At 42.3% G+C, this 20,622-nt stretch overlaps 1 protein-coding gene across 2 annotated transcripts in view; it reads right to left on the bottom strand.

Annotated features, from left to right (window-relative positions):
• Positions 1 to 330: 330 nt before the first annotated feature.
• The window catches only part of IGF1 (insulin like growth factor 1), a 155,395-nt gene continuing 135,103 nt past the window's right edge, over positions 331 to 20,622 (bottom strand). For both annotated transcript variants that reach the window (XM_040344284.1, XM_040344286.1), the window contains 2 exons: positions 13,830 to 14,011; positions 331 to 2,175 (listed from right to left, as the gene is read on the bottom strand). In XM_040344284.1, coding sequence (XP_040200218.1) covers positions 2,116 to 2,175; positions 13,830 to 14,011 — 242 coding nt within the window. In that variant the 3' untranslated portion in view covers positions 331 to 2,115. The remainder of the gene's footprint in view (positions 2,176 to 13,829; positions 14,012 to 20,622) is intronic.

The following is a 20,622-nucleotide window of genomic DNA, read 5'->3' as shown; positions in this document are numbered from 1 at the left end:
ATTCATCTTGACCTACTGATATGAGAGGTATCCTTTGACTTCTTCCAATCTCAGAGACCCCCTCCAGCTACACTACCTTTTTTACACAATTTGGAAGATAGAGTATTTCCCAGTTGAAACACACAAGTTAAGGGAATAAGCCTGCACCAGTTGGGAAAGGTGCAGGGCAGGGAGGGGGTGGGGGTTCATTTGTTTACAGTTTTGTTGAACTTGATCGTGCATACTAACTTTGGAGAACAAGCAAGAGTTCAGCAAGTAACCCAGTGTTTTCCAACTCCTATCTCTGAGGGCTTCTGGGCTTTGCATTTGATCACACTAATGCAATTTTCATCAGTTTTTTTATTTTATTTTACAAATGAAAAACACAGGGAGGATGGAGGCATTGTAAATCAACAGCTGAATGATGAAAACAGAATTGATTTTGGCTGAGGCAGGTCTCTCCTGCTCACAAGTGATTAAAATCTTAAATGTATCTCCACACTAAAGCTGGCCATACACATTTGGATTTTCGTTCGAAAGTTCATAGAAAATTGTTCATCAGAAAATTCTTTTTGATTAGAATTCCAGACAAATTAAACAGATTTCATTACAATATATACAATTTTCCCGCAAACATAAACTACATTGACAGTTAGAATTTTGTTGGTTTACATTCTGCTTTTTTGAACTTTTTAACCACTATGATAGAAAACAAACTTTGATTTAATCCTACTAACCATTAGAAAATTGAACACATTTTCAAAAACAAATGTTTTCTAACGCAATTCTGCAGGTGTATGACCAGCTTTGGGCTCAGCTACATGTACGATTTTAATTGTTCAAGAGTTTTTTAAGTAAATTATTTAAAGAGGCAAACCCAAATGGACTTATCAGTGCAGGAACTCCTTGGATGTAAGATGAGCTAAGTGTACATAACAATAGGGGTTTGTTTGTTTTAGGAATGTCAAATGTATTATTCTTCCTCAGAGGTACACTTTAACATTACTAACAACCTTAGGAGGATTTGTGTATGGTATTGACAGCTAGCTTCATAAAACTCAAACACAGATCATCAAATTTCACTTTAGGTAGTTTTAAGGGATGCTGAGCAATGGTGCAGTCATTTTTCCAAAAACTTGTAACATCGGTGTTTGAATGTATTGAATAATGTTCTGCACTTAAAAAAACGGTGCAACTCTGCTTCAAAGTCTAAACTATGTTAAGGTTCACATTGAGTCTACTTACTAGCTTACTTACATTTACTGTAAATGCCAAATACAGCAATAAGGCCACAGTATTCGCCTACAGAAGAAATAGTGTTTGCTTTTACCAGTTAGCATTCTTGACCAGATCATCACACAACACTCACTGCAACATACGGTAGCACCATTGTACTATTTTACAGCTCTACATACCTAATTATATATGTGCATTAGTGATATACAGGTTACTACTTTTGATTGAACACAAATGTTTACCACTGGACAAATAACTAGCTTGTTACCGAGATAGATCAGTGACCTATGAGCCTAGACAAGTGTTTAACTGCTGTATCATACTATATTCAATAATAGGTGGATAAATTCAACCATTTTTTTGTGAAATTTATGAACCCAACCCATACTCAAAGAATAGTAGGGATTCAGGAAAATCGGGAGAGGGAAAATAAATCTTTTCTGCTTATTCTATTGGAAATCAAAAGTGTGCAAATACAGAAGGTCAGGCAAACAATGTTATAGGACACTGGATACTAAACAGCCCAGGAAGAGAAGTGCAAATATAAGAAACTCTCAGACAAATCTGGGTCAGGCCTCCAGTACCCAAAAAACATTGATTAATTTTAGTGCAATCAAGAAGGCCATTTATTCTGGACCTCTAGGGGAAACAGGCTATTAAAACAAATGCTTGTGCAGGACATGTTTAACAGGTGAAAGATTACAGAGCACTAGTTCAGTTATGTGAGTTGTTATTATTCTAGTTGGAATGCACATCAACGGCATGTGGAATTGCATTGTTCAGAGGTCGAATGCCCATTGATTGAGTGAAGTGTTGTCTTTCCCTGTTTGATTTTACTTTTCAGTATTACATTCTGCACATGTCACATTCATTCTTCAAGACTTTGAGTGGTAACAGCATCTACATCCTGAAGCTTCGGCTCCCTGTGTTTCCTCTACTTGCATTCTTCTGATGCACTTCCTGTAATACACATACATAAAAAATTGTTACACAGACTATCACTAATATGTATCAATGTATGTGTTTAGGTCAAAAATATTTACAGAATAAAATGAAACAATAAACAGTCCCCAAACAGCAGAGGCAGGACAAATGGGAACATTGTGTCCCAGAAGGCAGCAGGAATGTGTACTGTATATTCTGGTCCAAGTGTAGGATAGCAACTTTTATAAGTAGTCCTTCCTCCTTACTAGGGATGAGCCGAACACCCCCCGTTTGGTTTGCACCAGAACCTTCGAACGGACCGAACGTTTGCGTGAACATTTATTATGTCTATGGGACTCGAACGTTCAAATTCAAAAGTGCCAATTTTAAAGCCTAATATGCAAGTTATTGTCGTAAAACGTCTTTGAGAACCCGGGTCTTGCCCCAGGGAACATGTGTCAATGGAAAAAAAGTTTTAAAAAGGGTAGTTTTTTCAGGAGCAGTGATTTTAATGATGCTTAAATTAAAATAAATAAATAAATAAAAAATTCCTTTAAATATTGTACCTGCTGGGTGTCTATAGTATGCCTGTAAAAATGTCTTTAAGAACCCGGGTCTTGCCCCAGGGAACATGTATCAATGGAAAAAAAGACACCCAGCAGGTACAATATTTAAATAAATTTTTCATTTTTCTTTTTTATTTAAGCATCATTAAAATCACTGCTACTGAATCTTTAGGTGCAAACTACAGAGAACACGGCCAGTACACACCAAGTAGCTTTAGGTGCAAACTACAGAGGACACAGGCAATAAACCACGTAAGAATACTGTAGCTAGCACAATAACCTGCCTGCCAGTAAATTAGGAAGAACTGATCTAGCTAAACTATACAGTGTATAAATATATGTACAACACCTGGGATGTATATATATCCTCTACAAGCAGGCGGCCTTTTATAGTGTGGGGCGTGTACTAAACCCTCTGAGCCATAATTGGCCAAAGCCACCCTGGCTTTGGCCAATTATGGCTCTCCGTTTTTTGCAAGCTGCGATTGGCCAAGCATGCGGGTCATAGTGCATGCTTGGCCAATCATCAGCCAACGATGCCGCAGTGAATTATGGTCTGTGAAACGTAACCCGAATTTGGCGCGAACGACCTGTTTTGTTTGTATTTCGACGAACGATCGAACATACGATGTTCGAGTCGAACATGAGTTCGACTCGAATACGAAGCTCATTCCTACTCCTTACCTCCTTGCTCGCTCTTGGCAAAGCTTTTTCCTACCTGCTGCAAACTTTTATCAACTCTGCACCTTAAGCCTTAGCAGTGATACTTTAGCGGTTGTCTTATGCTAAGGCCAGTTAGAAAATGTCAAGGAGGAATTGTCTAGTTTAACATTTCATCTACCCTGGTAACATGGCCAGTTGTATACTGTAAGTCTTACCCATGTAGGCCAATGGTCTTCTGTTATCCTGCAAATTTTTCAGTGAAATGCCTATCTTCTGTGTCACAGTAAGAAGATTAAGGATGAGCCGAACACCCCCCTGTTCGGTTGGCATCAGAACTTGCGAACACACCAAATGTTCGTGTGAACATTAGAACCCCGTTAAAGTCTATGGGACTCGAACATTTGAAATCTAAAGTGTTAATTTTAAAGGCTAATATGCAAGTTATTGTCCTAAAAAGTGTTTGGGGACCTGGGTCCTGTCCCAGGAAACATGTATCAAGGCAAATTTTTTTTTTTAAAAACTGCTTTTTTTTCAGGAGCAGAGAATTTAATAATGCTAAAAGTGAAACAATAAAAGTGTAATATTACTTTAAATTTCGTACCTAGGGGGTGTAAAGTCAGCATGTGAAAAAGCGCATGTTTCCCGTACATAGAACTGTCCCTGCACAAAGTGTCATTTCTGAAAGAAAAAAAGCCATTTAAAACTGGCTTTGCGGCTCTAATGAATTGTCGGCTCTTTCAATTACAGAGATGATTCATTCATAAAAAAAAAAAAATGTGTGGGGGTCCCCCAAATTAAATTACCAGGTCTGGAATGGATATTAAGGGGAACCCCGCCGTAAAAAAAAAAGTACGTAGGGTTCCACGCATATATCCATACCAGGCCCTTCAGGTCTGGTGTGGATTTTAAGGGGAACTCCACCCCAAATAAAAAAAAAATGGTGTGGAGTCCCCCTAAAAATCCACACCAGACCCTTATCCGAGCACGTTAACCTGGCCGGCCGCAGAAAAGAGGGGGGGACAGAGTGCGCCCCCCCTTTCTTGAACCGCACCAGGCCACATGCCCTCAACATGGAGAGGATGTCCCCATATTGATGGGGACAAGGGCCTCATCCCCACAACCCTTGCCCGGTGGTTGTGGGGGTCTGCGGGCGGGGGGCTTATCAGAATCTGGAAGACCCCTTTAACAAAGGGGACCCCCAGATCCTGGCCCCCCCTATGTGAATTGGTAATGGGGTACACTGTACCTCTACCATTTCACGAAGGAAGTGTAAATAGTTAAAAAAAAACACATACACCGTAGAAAAAAATCCTTTATTAATAAAAAATAAATAAAAATCCAGCGATGTGAATCCACTGTCTCCTATCCAGCGATGGATGATCTCTCCAGCGACGGATGATCAGCGGTTCGGTCCAGCGATGCAGAAAATCCATCCATCCAGAGCGCAGCAGGGGAGCTCCACTCTCCGCTGGACACAGCCCAGCGGAATGATGCGCTGGAGCTGTGACATTACTTATATAGGGGAAGCGCCGGCCACCCGTCACGTGACCCCGCCCCCTCTGACGCACCCTCGTACGTCACTGGGAAAGCCCTGTCTTTCAGGGTCTTTCCCAGTGACGTACGAGGGTGTGTCAGAGGGGGCGGAGTCACGTGACGGGTGGCCGCTTCCCCTATATAAGTAATGTCACAGCTCCAGCACGTCATTTCACTGGGCTGTGTCCAGCGGAGAGTGGAGCTCCCCTGCTGCGCTCTGGACGGATGGATCTTCTGCATCGCTGGACCGGACCGCTGATCATCCGTCGCTGGAGAGATCATCCATCGCTGGATAGGAGACAGTGGATTCACATCGCTGGATTTTTATTTATTTTTTTATTAATAAAGGATTTTTTTCTACGGTGTCTGTGTGTGTTTTTTTAACTATTTACACTTCCTTCGTGAAATGGTAGAGGTACAGTGTACCCCATTACCAATTCACATAGGGGGGGGCCAGGATCTGGGGCTCCCCTTTGTTAAAGGGGTCTTCCAGATTCTGATAAGCCCCCCGCCCGCAGACCCCCACAACCACCGGGCAAGGGTTGTGGGGATGAGACCCTTGTCCCCATCAACATGGGGACATCCTCCCCATGTTGAGGGCATGTGGCCTGGTGCGGTTCAGGAGAGGGGGGGCCGCACTCTGTCCCCCCCCTCTTTTCTGCGGCCGGCCAGGTTAACGTGCTCGGATAAGGGTCTGGTGTGGATTTTTAGGGGGCCATTTTTTTTTTAAATTTGGGGTGGAGTTCCCCTTAAAATCCACACCAGACCTGAAGGGCCTGGTATGGATATTTGCGGGGAACCCTACGTAATTTTTTTTTTACGGCGGGGTTCCCCTTAATATCCATTCCAGACCTGAAGGGCCTGGTAATTTAATTTGGGGGACCCCCACACATTTTTTTTTATGAATGAATCATCTCTGTAATTGAAAGAGCCGACAATTCATTAGAGCTGCAAAGCCGGTTTTAAATGGCTTTTTTTCTTTCAGAAATGACACTTCGTGCAGGGACAGTTCTATGTACGGGAAACATGCGCTTTTTCACATGCTGACTTTACACCCCCCTAGGTACAAAATTTTAAGTAATATTACACTTTTATTGTTTCACTTTTAGCATTATTAAATTCACTGCTCCTGAAAAAACGGCCGTTTTTAAAACTTTTTTTTGCATTGATACATGTTTCCTGGGACAGGACCCAGGTCCCCAAACACTTTTTAGGACAATAAATTGCATATTAGCCTTTAAAATGAACACTTTAGATTTCTCCCATAGACTTTAACAGGGTGTTCCACGGCTTTTCGAATTTGCCGCGAACACCCCTAATTGTTCGTTGTTCGCCGAACAGGCGAACAGGCAATGTTCGAGTCGAACATGAGTTCGACTCGAACTCGAAGCTCATCCCTAAAGAAGATAAGATATCATAGTGAAACAAGGCACTTTGAGTCTTTACCTACTTAACATCAGTACATATTCGAACTGGTTCGGTTCGCAGCAGAACATGCGAACAGGCAAATAATTTGTTCGAACACACGAACACCGTTAAAGTCTATGGGACACGAACATGAAAAATCAAAAGTGCTAATTTTAAAGGTTAATATGCAAGTTATTGTCATAAAAAGTGTTTTTGGGATCTGGGTTCTCTCCCAGGAGACATGTATCAATGCATAAAAAAGTTTTAAAAACTCCTTTTTTTTTTGGAAGCAGTGATTTTAATAATGTATAAAGTAAAACAATAACAGTAAAATATTCCTTTAAATTTCATACCTGGGGGGTGTCTATAGTATGCCTTTAAAGTAGTGCATATTTTCCATGTTTATAACAGTCTCTGCACAAAATGATATTTCTAAAGGAAAAAAAGTAATTTAAAACTACTCGCGGCTATAATGAATTGACAGGTCCCGGCAATACAGATAAAAGTCATTGAGAAAAAAATGTGTGGGGGTCCCCCCAAATTCCATTACCAGGCCCTTCAGGTCTGGTATGGATATTAAGGGGAACCCTGCACCAATGTTTTTTTAAAAATGGCGTGGGGTTCCCCCCAAAAATCCATATCAGGCCCTTATCCGAGCATGCAACCTGGCAGGCCGCAGGAAAAGAGGGGGGGACGAGAGAGTGGCCCCCTCCTGAACCGTACCAGGCCACATGCCCTCAACATGGGGAGGATGTCCCCATGTTGATAGGGACAAGGGCCTCATCCCCACGACCCTTGCCCGGTGGTTGTGGGGGTCTGCGGGCAGGGGGCTTATTGGAATCTGGCAGCCCCTTTAACAAAGAGGACCCCCAGATCCCAGCCCCCCTATGTGAATTGGTAACGGGGTACATTGCACCCCTACCATTTCACAAAAAAGTGTCAAAATGTTAAAAAAACACACGCACCAAGTTGGGACAAGTCCTTTAACCACTTGACAACTGGGCACTTAACCACTTAAAGCGGGAGTTCACCCAATTATATATTTTTTTCTCTTTTCCACTTAGATGGATGCTCGTTTTGTCTAGGGGAATCGGCTAGTTGTTTTAAAATATGATCCGTACTTACCGTTTTCGAGATGCATCTTCTCCGTCGCTTCCGGGTATGGGTCTTCGGGAGCGGGCGTTCCTTCTTGATTGACAGTCTTCCGAGAGGCTTCCGACGGTCGCATCCATCGCGTCACGAGTAGCCGAAAGAAGCCGAACGTCGGTGCGGCTCTATACTGCGCCTGCGCACCGACGTTCGGCTTCTTTCGGAAAATCGTGACGTGATGGATGCGACCGTCGGAAGCCTCTCGGAAGACTGTCAATCAAAATAGGAACGCCCAGTCCCGCAGCCCATACCCGGAAGCGGCGGAGAAGATGCATCTCGTAAACGGTAAGTACGGATCATATTTTAAAACAACTAGCCGATTCCCCTAGACGAAACGAGCATCCATCTAGGGGGAAATAGTGTCATGTGCGGGTGAAGCTCCGCTTTAAGACCCGGACCTTTAGGCAGCTAAAGTACCCGGACAGTTTTTGCGATTCGGCACTGCGTCGCTTTAACTGACAATTGCGCAGTCGTGCGACATGGCTCCCAAACAAAATTGGCGTCCTTTTTTTCCCACAAATAGAGCTTTCTTTTGGTGGTATTTGATCACCTCTGCGGTTTTTATTTTTTGCGCTATAAACATAAATAGAGCGACAATTTTGAAAATAAAAAAAATATAGAAATAATAAATATTCCCCAAAAATATATAAAACATTATGTTTTTTCCTCAGTTTAGGCCGATACGTATTCTTCTACCTATTTTTGGTAAAAAAAATCGCAATAAGCGTTTATCGATTGGTTTGCGCAAAATTTATAAAAAGGGGATAGTTTTATTGCATTTTTCTAAAAAAAAATTTTTTTTACTACTAATGGCGGCGATCAGCGTTTTTTTTCGTGACTGCGACATTATGGCGGACACTTCGGACAATTTTGACACATTTTTGGGACCATTGTCATTTTCACAGCAAGAAATGCATTAAAAATGCATTGTTTACTGTGAAAATGACAATTGCAGTTTGGGAGTTAACCACAAGGGGGCGCTGAAGGGGTTATGTGTGACCTCATTTGTGTTTCTAACTGTAGGGGTGTGTGGCTGTAGGTGTGACATCATCGATTGTGTTTCTCTATAAAAGGGAACACACGATCGATGACAGTGCCACAGTGAAGAACGGGGTAGCTGTGTTTACACAAGCTCTAACCGTTCTTCAGCTTCGGGGACCGATCACAGGACTCCAGCGGCAATCGGTTCCGCGAGTCCCGCGGTCACGGAGCTTCGGACCGGGTCGTGTGCACGCTCCTGCGGCGCGCGCGCGACCCCACGGCTGGGCTTAAAGAGCCACGTACAAGTACATGGATGTGCCCAGCCGTGCCATTCTGCCAACGTATATCGGCGTGAAGGGGTCCTTAAGTGGTTAAACACCCTTAACCACTTAACCCCCCGGACCATTTTGCAGCTAAATGCCCAGGCCAGGCTTTGCGATTCGGCACTGCGTCGCTTTAACAGACAATTGCGCAGTCGTGCGACGTGGCTCCCAAACAAAATTGGCGTCCTTTTTTTCCCACAAATAGAGCTTTCTTTTGGTGGTATTCACCTCTGCGGTTTTTATTTTTTGCGCTATAAACAAAAATAGAGCGACAATTAAAAAAAAAATGCAATATTTTTTACTTTTTGCTATAATAAATATCCCCCAAAAACATATATAAAAAATTAATTTTCCTCAGTTTAGGCCGATACGTATTCTTCTACCTATTTTTGGTAAAAAAAAACGCAATAAGCGTTTATCGATTGGTTTGCACAAAATTTATAGCGTTTACAAAATAGGGGATAGTTTTATTGCATTTTTATAAAAAAAATATTTTTTTACTACTATTGGCGGCGATCAGCGATTTTTTTCGTGACTGCGACATTATGGCGGACACTTCGGACAATTTTGACACATTTTTGGGACCATTGTCATTTTCACAGCAAAAAATGCATTTAAATTGCATTGTTTATTGTGAAAATGACGGTTGCAGTTTGGGAGTTAACCACAGGGGGCGCTGTAGGAGTAAGGGTTCACCTAGTGTGTGTTTACAACAGTAGGGGGGTGTGGCTGTAGGACTGACGTCATCGATCGAGTCTCCCTTATAAAAAGGATCACTCGATAGATACGCCGCCACAGTGAAGCACGGGGAAGCCGTGTTTACACACGGCTCTCCCCGTTCTTCAGCCTCGGGGAGCGATCGCGACGGAGCGGCTTTTGATCACCTCTGCGGTTTTTATTCTTTCGCTATAAATGAAAAAAGCTTACATTTTGTAAAAAAAATTATTTTTCTTAATTTCTATTATAAAATTTTGTGAAAAGGTAATTTTTCTTCATAAATTTGGCCAAAAATGTATACTGCTACATATCTTTGGTAAAAAAAAATAATTGTGGATATTATTTAGTCTGGGTGAAAGTTATAGGGTCTACAAGCTATGGTGCCAATTACTGAAAATGTATCAATTTGATCACACCTGATGTACTGACAGCCTCTCTCATTTCTTGAGACCCTAACAAGCCAGTAAAGTACAAATACCCCCCAAATCACCCCTTTTTTGCAAAGTAAACATTCCAAGGTAGTTGGTAAGAGGCATAGTTAGTCTTTTGAAGTTGTCATTTTTCCCCACAATTCTTTGCAAAATTAAGATTTTTTTTATTTTTATTTTTTTTCACACCAAATTGTCATTATAACAGATTATTTCTCTCATATGGCATGTATATTCCACAAATGACACCCCAAAATATATTCTGCTGCTCCTCCTGAGTATGGCGATACCACATGTGTGAGACTTTTACACAGCCTGGCCACATACAGAGGCCCAACACTGAAGTAGCAACTTCAGGCATTCTAGGAGCATAAATTACACATCTAATCTCTCAACCACCTATTACAATTTTGAATGCCCTGGAGCACCAGGACAATGAAAACGCCCACAAAGTGACCCCATTTTTGAAAGCTAACACCCCAAAATATAATCTATGAGGCATAATGAGTCTTTTGAATGGTTCATTTTTTCCCAGATGTCTTTGGAAAATGTGGAAAAAAAATGAAAATGCATTTTTTTTACACAAAGTTGTCAATTTATAGGATATTTCCAACACATAGCATATACATAGCAAAAATTACACCCCCAAAATATATTTTGCTGCTCCTCCTGAGTATGGCGATACCACATGTGTGAGACTTTTACATAACCTGGCCACATACAGAGGCCCAACACTGAAGTAGCAACTTCAGGCGTTCTAGGAGCATAAATTACACAACTAATCTCTCAACCACCTACTAGATTGAATTTCCCCGTGTATGACCTTGGACCGAATAACGACTATTCTCTGAACTCTGCTTGCCTTTTACCTGTACTTTCATTGTACCACTCTGCCAACTGCAAGCACATGTTTGCTTTTCTCAGTTGACACGTGTCTAGGTACTATAGCATTGTGTATAAGTCCTGGGGGCAACCGAGTACCTGTAGGCCTGCTTGTCTTATAGGAAAGGGGGCTGCTTTAGGTGACGAACACAGTAGCCAGCTATAGTGCCTGACCACCTGCGTTAGGTGTAAGCTTGACAAATGTGTTGCAAAAAATAAGTAATCCAAATTCAAATCTAAACCGATTGAATGTCATCATTGGTAAACTATGTAGTAAATGTACATATTTTATGCAGATAATTTAGTATAGGAATTCATACATTCGTTAACAAAATTTGTTTATTATGAAAAGTAATTTTATGCCAAGCAACTTGATATTGAGTGTCATTGTCCACCGCAACAAAACAGGCAGCCTTTCCTAACTTTTTAACCCATAGGAACCCTTCTAGGGAAGCCCATACTAAAATAATAAAAATAAAAATAAATCAACTTTGAAAAAAATGCACTTTACGTTAGTGGTCAGTGGGAAGAATGACTTCCAGCTGCTGCAGGTGGATGAATAAACTGGCTAAATCAGCCTAATAAGTTTACTAATTTGGCAAACTGTGAACAGCTTGGGTTCACTCGACCAACCCCAAGCTCAACCCTAGTTACCCTCGTTTCATTTTTTATGTTTTTACATACAGTATATCAGAATCTCGTGTTCTTTGAAGAGAATGTGTAGTGCTGGTGTACACATTTTTTGTTTATTTTGGCAAGGATTAAACAAATAAATAATCAAATACTGCTTATTAATATTTGACATTCTTCTTTTCAGGGGTTGGAGCCAACTGTTCCCTCATTTTGCCCTTTTGTTGAAATAATCTCATTGTTTATAGAACTCATATCTTAAGCTGCAATTTAAATATGCCAGTAAATGAGTCACAGGAGTGACTCATACCTTATAGAACAGCTATGTCTGAGGGTTTCAACCAAACTGAATTGTAGGGCAGGCAGTGGCAGCTGTCTTTTCTAGCTAATGTTTGATGTCATAAAAATGCTTGATTGTGTATTAAATAATTATTTCTTAAGCAAAGATTGTACAGTATTTCACAAAAGTGAGTACACCCCTCACATTTTTGTAAATATTTTATTATCTTTCATTATCTATTTATTTATCTTTTCATGTGACAACACTGAAGAAATCACCCTTTGCTACAATGTAAAGTAGTGAGTGTACAGCCAGTGGCGTCACTAGGGTTGGTGTCACCTGGTGCGGTAAAATATGGTGTCACCCCCCCAATAACATTTTTCAAATATTTTTTACCCTACTGTTTGCTCTCTGTTCTCCTTTCTTCCCCTTTTCTCTCTCTCCCTATCCATCTTTCTTGTTCGTTCTATCCCTTCTTCTTTCTCTCCATTTTTCTTTGTCCCCTCCCCCCACCTCTCTTTCTCCAGAACCAGAATTCACATTTCAGGAGCCTGTACAGCTTGTATAACAGTGTAAATTTGCTGTCCCCTTAAAATAACTCAACATGCAGACCAATTTTATGCAGTGTGCAGCGTGTGGTCTGAGCACTGACAGGCTGACCCCCCATTTCTTCATTTGCTGCAGCAATTATATGTCTATTTCCCAAAGACAACTGGATATGATTCTGAGCAAATGCACTCAACTTCTTTGGTCGACCATGGCGAGGCCTGTCCTGAGTGGAACCTGTCCTGTTAAACAGCTGTATGGTCTTGGCCAGCTCAGTTTCAGGGTCTTGGCTATCTTCTTATAGCCTAGGCCAGTGATGGCGAACCTTGGCACCCCAGATGTTTTGGAACTACATTTCCCATGATGCTCAACTACACTGCAGAGTGCATGAGCATCATGGGAAATGGAGTTCCAAAACATCTGGGGTGCCAAGGTTCGCCATCACTGGCCTAGGCCATCTTTTTTTTCAGATCCTCAGAAAGTACTGAAAGTGATAACACCACATTTTACACACCTGCTGCCATTCACACATGAGACATGGTAACACTAACAAGTCACATGACAATGGGGAAGCAAAATGGCTAATTGGGCCCAATTTGGACATTTTCACTTAGGGGTGTACTCACTTGTGTTACTAGTGGTTTAGACATTAATGGCTGTGTGTTTAGTTAGAGGGGACAGCAAATTTACACTATAAGACCCCTTTCACACTGGTGCGACCCATAGCGTTAGCGGTAAAATAGCGGTAAAATGCCGCTATTTTACCGTCGGATTTGCGGCGCATTTTGGCCAATAGTGGGGCACTTTTAACCCCCGCTAGCGGCCGAGAAAGGGTTAGCGGCGGTATAGCAGCGCTGCCCATTGATTTCAATGGGCAGGAGTGCATTAGCAGCGGTGATTTCACTGTTGCTAATGTGCTCCAAAGAAGCTGCTGGCAGGACTTTTTCTGACGCCCTTCCAGCGCACCGCTCCAGTGTGAAAGCCCTCGGGCTTTCACACTGGAGTAAAGAGCAGCTGTTTAAGGGCGGATTGCAGGTGCTATTTTTAACGCTATAGTGCCTGCAAAATGCCCTCAATGTGAAAGGGTCTTATACAAGCTGTACACTTACTACTTTACATTTACATTGTAGCAAAGTGTAATTTCTTCAGTGTTGTCACATGAAAAGATATAATAAAATAAATACAAAAATGTGCGGGGTGTACTCACTTTTGTGAGATACTGTATACATAGATCAAAAGCGAACAGTTTAAAATCCATAAATCTTAAAATAATAAAATAAAGTTGTCTCAAAATCATTATTGTATCCTTTAGTGTTCTGGACATATGAGGGATTTCCATTAATGCGATTTCTGCTTTTCCTGACAGATGGGAAAACCTTTTTCCAAAAAATCACTAAATTTACTGTGTAACAAAATCAGAACTTTTCTCAGCGTTTCTAACTTTTAAACTGAGAAAGTGCAGTGATGGTAAGGAATCTTTGATTTTTTAATTATACCACTGGAGGCATGAGAGTCTCTATGCAACCTTAGCCTGAGAAAGTCATAACACCTGTCTGAGACCACTTTCACATCGATGCTAAATTACCTTCTGGGCTTTTGGCATGTCAGTGTGACGTTGAGCACGTACAGATCGTGCTGACTTTGCTGGTTTGGCAGGAGCACAGTACATCTCTAGCCTCCTCAGATCACAGGTTTGAAAGCAGCATTCATCCACTATTCCTCTGTGATGAGAACGTCGACTGCTGTAGCCATACCCTACTGGCTTGCCTGGTGGGAAAGGAAACACATAATAAAATTAACAACATCATCAAGAAAAGTTATTGAATAAAGACAGATCATGCCTAGAGGTTGGAAAAAATCATGTTACACTTAAATTGATCTTTAGGGGAGTTAGGTAAATGTAATATTGTGATCTAAATAAAAGGATATGTAAAAATAAGCATTCATTTAAACCAATCAAGCTGACATTTATAAGTCAGTTGAACTGTTGAGTTGAACCAAATGAACTGACAGTTGTATGGCAGATACAATTCAGGAGAACAAGCATGTGATATATGCATCTAATTTTTAATTGTTAAAAGGAAGATGCAGTCAACAGGGAATTTCCCTTATGGACCACATGCTCCTCTAGCCTACTGTCTGCACTGTTGTCAAACACAAGGCCCGCGGGCCGAATCCGGCCCTCCAGGCCATTTCATGTGGCCCTCGCACCTTTCCTGCAGCTGCAGGAGAGCTCTTGTCCTCCACCAGACCCCTACTTTCAAGCAATGCATCCAGCTTCTTCCCAACAGCAGCATAAGGAAAGGGGGGTGCACTGTGATGTAAGGGAGAATGGGGGACTCAACTTCTGATGGTTGGGTGGCTCTTAAAATCTAATGTAAGGGGAAGGGATGCGCTGGACATCTAATCTTACAGATACAACCAGACCTTTTGAGAACAATCATAATGCTGATGCAACCCACGATGAAATTGAGTTTGACACCCCTGCTATAGAGTTTATTTATTGCCCTGCATTACATAAGCAGGCAGGGAGCTGCCACAAAACTATAGGAGCAGGGATGAATTGGGATAGAATGGGGTCCTAAGTAAAGTAGCAGCCAAAACCTTTTCCTGGCTTGTGGAAGAAAGAAGAAATATTAATGAATGGTAAATACAGATGATTTTTATGTATATGGTCATCATTAGGCACCTTTCACTCCAGCAAAAAAAAACAAAAAAAAACGGACAGGCAGACCCGATCAGACCATCCATAGCTTTCTATGGGACGGCGGATCTCAGTAGACAAGCAGTCTGTTTCCATCCAGCCGTCCCATAGAGGAGAGCCGGCTGTGTCCATGTCCACTCTACCTAGCAGAGCAGACGTGGACCTGTCATCTGCCTGCTCAGTGGGGATCAGAGAGATACCCTGCTGAGCAAGCAGGTCCGATTGGACGGTTTCCGCTCCATCTGAATGGGGTCTTGGGCATACTGAAAGACCAGTGATAAGGATAGAGAACAATTCAAGTAAAGTGTGCAACTGTCTGCTACAGAAGTTGCACAAATGTCTGGAACAAAATGTCAGATCCTCATGGTTGAGACTGGAGTTGGAAGAATTCAGAAATCAGAATAGGTCTACACTGAAGTGTGTAATAAGTTTTTTTAAAGACATTCATTACATTAAAGCAGTCCAGCAGATCCCATAATCTCATACCTCGTACACACGATCAGTTTTCCCGATGTGAAAACTGCCATGTTTGCATTTGGTCGGGAAAAAATTGGGCGTGTGTATGCTCCTTAGAAGTTTTCCTGACAGGAAAACTGCGAGAAAAAAAATGAGAACTTGTTCTCTTTTTTCCCGTCGCGATTCTCTGCGTTTTTTTGCTTGGCAGTTTTCCTATGGGAAACAATGCGAGAGAGCATACACACGGCCGGTTTTCTTAACCAAAGCTGTCATGGCATGTCGGGAAAACCGACCGTGTGCACATGGGGAAAAGCAACCGAGCAGGTTCTCGGTTTCCCCCTCCGTTTTCCCAGCGGACTTTTGACCGCCGGAAAAAAACGATCGTGTGTACGAGGCATCAGAAAATGCTCATGCATCTCGAAAATCAGCAGAGCTAATATTGCTACAAATGATTGTAATAGTTGTAAAGTCAGAAGATTTTTTTATCTTAATGCATTCTATGCATTAAGATAAAAAAACTACTATGTGCTGCAGCCCTCTGCTCCCCCAGCTCCCCAAATACTTACCTAAACCCATTTCGATCTATCGATGTTGCAGGAGTGTCTCGGCTGTGACTCTCCCTCTTCATTGGCTGAGATGGCAGTGCAACGCCATTGGCTCCTACTGCTGTCAATGAAAGTCAGTGAGCCAATGAGGAGAGAGGGGGTGGGGCCATGGCTAAGTCTCTGAATGGACACACAGGGGCAGATTCACAGAGCAAGTACGCCAGCGTATCTACTGATACACCGGCGTACTTTCAAATTTGCCGCGTTGTATCTTTAGTTTAAATCCTCAAACCAAGATACGACGGCTTCTGGCTTCGATCCGGCAGGCGTACGGCTTTGTACGCCTTCGGATCGTAGGTGCAATACTTCGGCGCCCGCTGGGTGGAGTTTGCGTCATTTTCCCCATCGGGTATGCTAATTAGCTTTTTCCGTCGATCCACGAAGGTACATGCGGCCGTCGCATTCTCTTACATCGTCGCTAGTCGGCTTTTCCCGGCGTATAGTTAAAGCTGGTATTTTGCGGCGTATAGATAGACTTGCCATGTTAAAGTATGGCCGTCGTTCCCGCGTAAGTCGTCCGTGAATAGGAAAGGACGTAACTCACGTCTAAGTTCAAAAAATGACGTCGGTGTGACATCATTTCGCGCAAAGCACGGCGGGAAATTTCAAAACGGAGCATGCGCAGTTCAATCAGCTTAATTTAAATGAATCACGCCCCCTACCCGCCCAATTTGAAATACGCGCCGAGAGATACACTACGCCGCCTTAACTTACGGCGTGAAATCTTCCTGGCTTCGACTTAGAGCCAGGTAAGATACGGCGGCATAGCGTATCTCTGATACGCTGCGCCTGGGCAATTCTATGTGAATCTGGCCCACAGAGCAGTGGCTCAGAATGGGTGCCCCCATTGCAAGCAGCTTGCTGTGGGGACATAAGTGAAGGGCCAGAAGCGTGGGTGAGGGACCTGAGAAGAGGAGGATCGGGGCTGCTCTGTGCAAAACCATTACACAGAGCAGGTAAGTATAACATGATTGTTATTTTTAAAGGGAAAACAAAGAGACTTTAGTATCACTTTAAAGCGCTAACAATTTAAATTGGTAAATCTATTATGCTTGTTGTTAGATTTACAGTGGTAATATTAGAATATTTAGGAATAGAAAAATAGAAGAGTGAAGGCAGGGAAAAAAAACTATTGGCAATAGTTTTTTTTTGTTAACCTTTTGTCTGAGCTTGTTTGTCCCAAGCATTTTAAAATCCACTGTAAATGGAATGTTTTAGTTTACTACATTTTAAAGGAGCATACTGCTGCCCATTCACTATTCAATCAGCAGGCCAGGGTTATGTTTTATCAGGTGATCTTCGCCAGGTTGTGCTGCTGCTGTAGTAATTAAATATCAGTTTTGTCTGGCAGGAGTGCCTGAATAACAAAAATAGCTGCAAAGAAATGCTGTGGCAGGTAAAAACAGAACCAGTATGCGTTTTTCTTATGTTTATTTAACTGCTTGCCTGAAGTTTGGCTTTAAAGTGCATGTAAACCCTTACATATACCCAGTGAAGTGACTGACCTTGGGTGATACACAGAGATGAAACCAATACTCCTACATAAGTTGTATCTGTTTTTCTGCAGCTCTCTCTTCTCTACAGCTGTTCAGAATTTATACGACTTGTCTGAAAATTCAGAAAGCAGGGAACAGGGGGCTGTTACACTCTGCGGAGCTCCGTGAAAGCTGACTGGGGGGCATACCTCCCAACTTTTTGAGATGGGAATGAGGGACACCTATCAGCAAAAGTATTCAGGCATAGGACACACCCCCTTGCCACGCCCCTTAAAGGAGAATTGTACAAAAAAACAAGATTGGTTAAACCCACAAGTGCTTTTTTTTACCACTACTATTCTTTTATATTTGCTTCTAGAACTTACAAATGCAGCAATTTAGAAATCAAATGAAAGTTATGGCACTGGGAAACACTTTCTGAAAGATAAAAAATGCATTTTATATACATCTATATGGATCAGACCAAAATGAGGGAGAAATGAGGGCAGTTCCTCGAAATCAGGGACAGTTGGGAGCTATGCTGGAGGGAAGGGACACACTCCCTTCACACAGCACACAGGAACATAGCTGAGGCTTTCAATCACAGGCTGTATGCCGGAGCTCCCTCCCTATTCATCTTTTTACCTCTTGGTGTCAAGAAAACCTGTCAGAACTTAGTGACTCATGAACATAGCAGAGCAACAAGACAAGACAAGACAAGACACTTAAGCCGTGTACACACGATCGGATCGGTGTAAAAAAATAGAACATGTTTTACATTTTTCCTATGGATAAAAAAACGATAGGAAAATCCGATTGTCTGTGTGGAACTCCGTTGGAGAAAAATCCACGCATGCTCAGAATCAAGTCTACGCATGCTCGGAAGCATTGAACTTTTTTCGGCTCATCGTAGTGTTTTATGTCACCGCATTTTGGCAAGGTCGGAATTTAGTCTGATAGGGCCAGATTCTCAGACGAGATACGCCAGAGTATCTACTGATACTCCGGCGTATTTTCGAATTTGCCGCGTCGTATCGTTATTTGTGATTCACAAACAAGATACGACGGCTTTTGGCTAAGATCCGACAGGCTTACGGCTTCGTACCAAGAATTATATAAAAAGGGAAGGGGAAAAGGGGAAGCGCAAGTTGGGTCACTAGTTTAGTAGGTGTCCTTAGTAAAGGGTACCTATGGGGGGTCACCCGTCAAATGACGGTGCTGTTACTGTAACCTTTTATGCATAGAAATAAATTGATGAAGTGGATAAGTTGGGGGATAGGAGGTAGTCTAAGAAAAGACTGTAGAGTTTAGATAGGTGGGTTACTATTAGTAGCAGTAAATGACCAGAGTGCTTGATTAGAAATATATCAAAAAGAGTTTATTTAGCACAAATTTAGTGCAGTTTAAAAGGTAATCAGATGTATAAAACCATCTAGTTTAAAAAGTTCCTTAACACATGTAACAAGACTAACGAGACTTACTGAGACTACAAATAACGGCGCCCGTCTGTACGCGCTGGAAGTTCACACATCAGTAACGTGCATCATGTAAGCATGGTAATTTCTAGGTCCCAACCATATATCGTGGGGACAATGTGTTAGATGACCTTAAGTGGGAAACTGTGGGTCTCACCACGTCATTAACACTATAAGTGTCAAATTGATGCACTGCCTGGTGGGTGAACCCGGTACTTGGGAGATGGGGGGAGGGGAAGGTGTGGAATATGCCGTGTGTTGTCAAAAACCGGGGTTAATTGGAAAAAGAAATGAAAATTTAAAGGAAGTCCATTGATGTTGATGATCCAAGTAGATGAAGTTATGCAGGTAGATTTTCAAAAATCGGACTATTTAGTATCATGGAAATCAGACTAGTGATGCGTTGGTTGTCAAATCGCATGTGCGTGTCTAGGTAGTATCAATACTGATTGATCAATCAATTCATATTATAGGACTTAAGGATTACTCTGAACGTCTGTGGAATTCAATAAAACGTAATGTAAGAGTCACTAATCAGTTGTTAGTAATATGCGGGTCACTGTATGGTTAGTACTAGTGATTATGAATCCACTTGTAGGTACATTCAGGAAATTCGTGATGTATATGGTAAGGTTTAGTGACAACAGAAATCAGGCACCGTCAGGAACTGCTGATCAAAACATATGTTATAGTTCCAGAACAATTGTACAGCTTGCTTTACATTCCCAATTTTTTGCCAAAGCATGAATACAATTGGGTCTTTGATCATCCGATCTTGTATAAGTAAAGTTACCGACCTGTATTTGATGTTTATCGAGTTGATAGCGGCATCTAGGGTAATGTAGTAGCAAGTTTACCAATGGTATCAGGTTGTGATGTTCGGTGGGTCCGCGTGATCGCTGAGGACCTTGGTGCGCTGGTTGCGGTAGTTCCACAAAATGATTTTTCTCCGCAAATTGTTGGAGAGGCTGCACGATGCACACTAAGTATCGTGTGTGCTTAGTGCAAGCGTGTGGATGGCCTGTCTGCTGCAAGGCGCCTCCTCGGCTTGTTTGCAGCTTTCAAAGCCAGCTCCTTCGTTCCCCCATCAGCCGGCGTAGCACCGGGGTAGACGTAGCGGGCGTCGGGTTGTGACGTCGACGCGTTTCGCCGTGCTCTGTGGCGTAGCTTCTTCTTGGACGTGCTTCACAATGACTCGGTGAGTGTTTTATATTGCAGTTTTGTAATCTTGATTGATGTCAATCAAGGGTAACGATCGCTCCTGGATTTGTGTCAATAATTAACACAGTGCCTTCGGATCTTAGGCTGCAATACTTCGGCCGCCGCTAGGTGGAGTTTGCATCGTTTTCCTGCGTCGAGTATGCTAATGAGCATTTACGGCGATCCACGGCGGTTTTCGCGTTCGTTACGTCGTCGCTAGTAATTTTTTCCCGTCGCAAAGTTAAGCCTCGTTTTACATGCCTTAACTTTACACGAGCCATGTTAAAGTTTGGCCGTCGTTCCCGCTTCAAATTTCAAAATATATTTTTTTGCGTAAGACGTCCGGGAATACGAAAGTACGTTACGCACGTCGCCGTTCAAAAAAATGACGTTACTTCGCACAAAGCACGGCGGGAATTTCCTAACGGAGCATGCGCAGTACATCCGACGCGGGAGCGCGCCT

This window comes from Rana temporaria, chromosome 3 (genome assembly GCF_905171775.1).
Source record: "Rana temporaria chromosome 3, aRanTem1.1, whole genome shotgun sequence".
In the NCBI taxonomy this organism is placed as follows: domain Eukaryota; kingdom Metazoa; phylum Chordata; class Amphibia; order Anura; family Ranidae; genus Rana; species Rana temporaria.
This window is presented reverse-complemented; position numbering and strand designations above follow the sequence as displayed.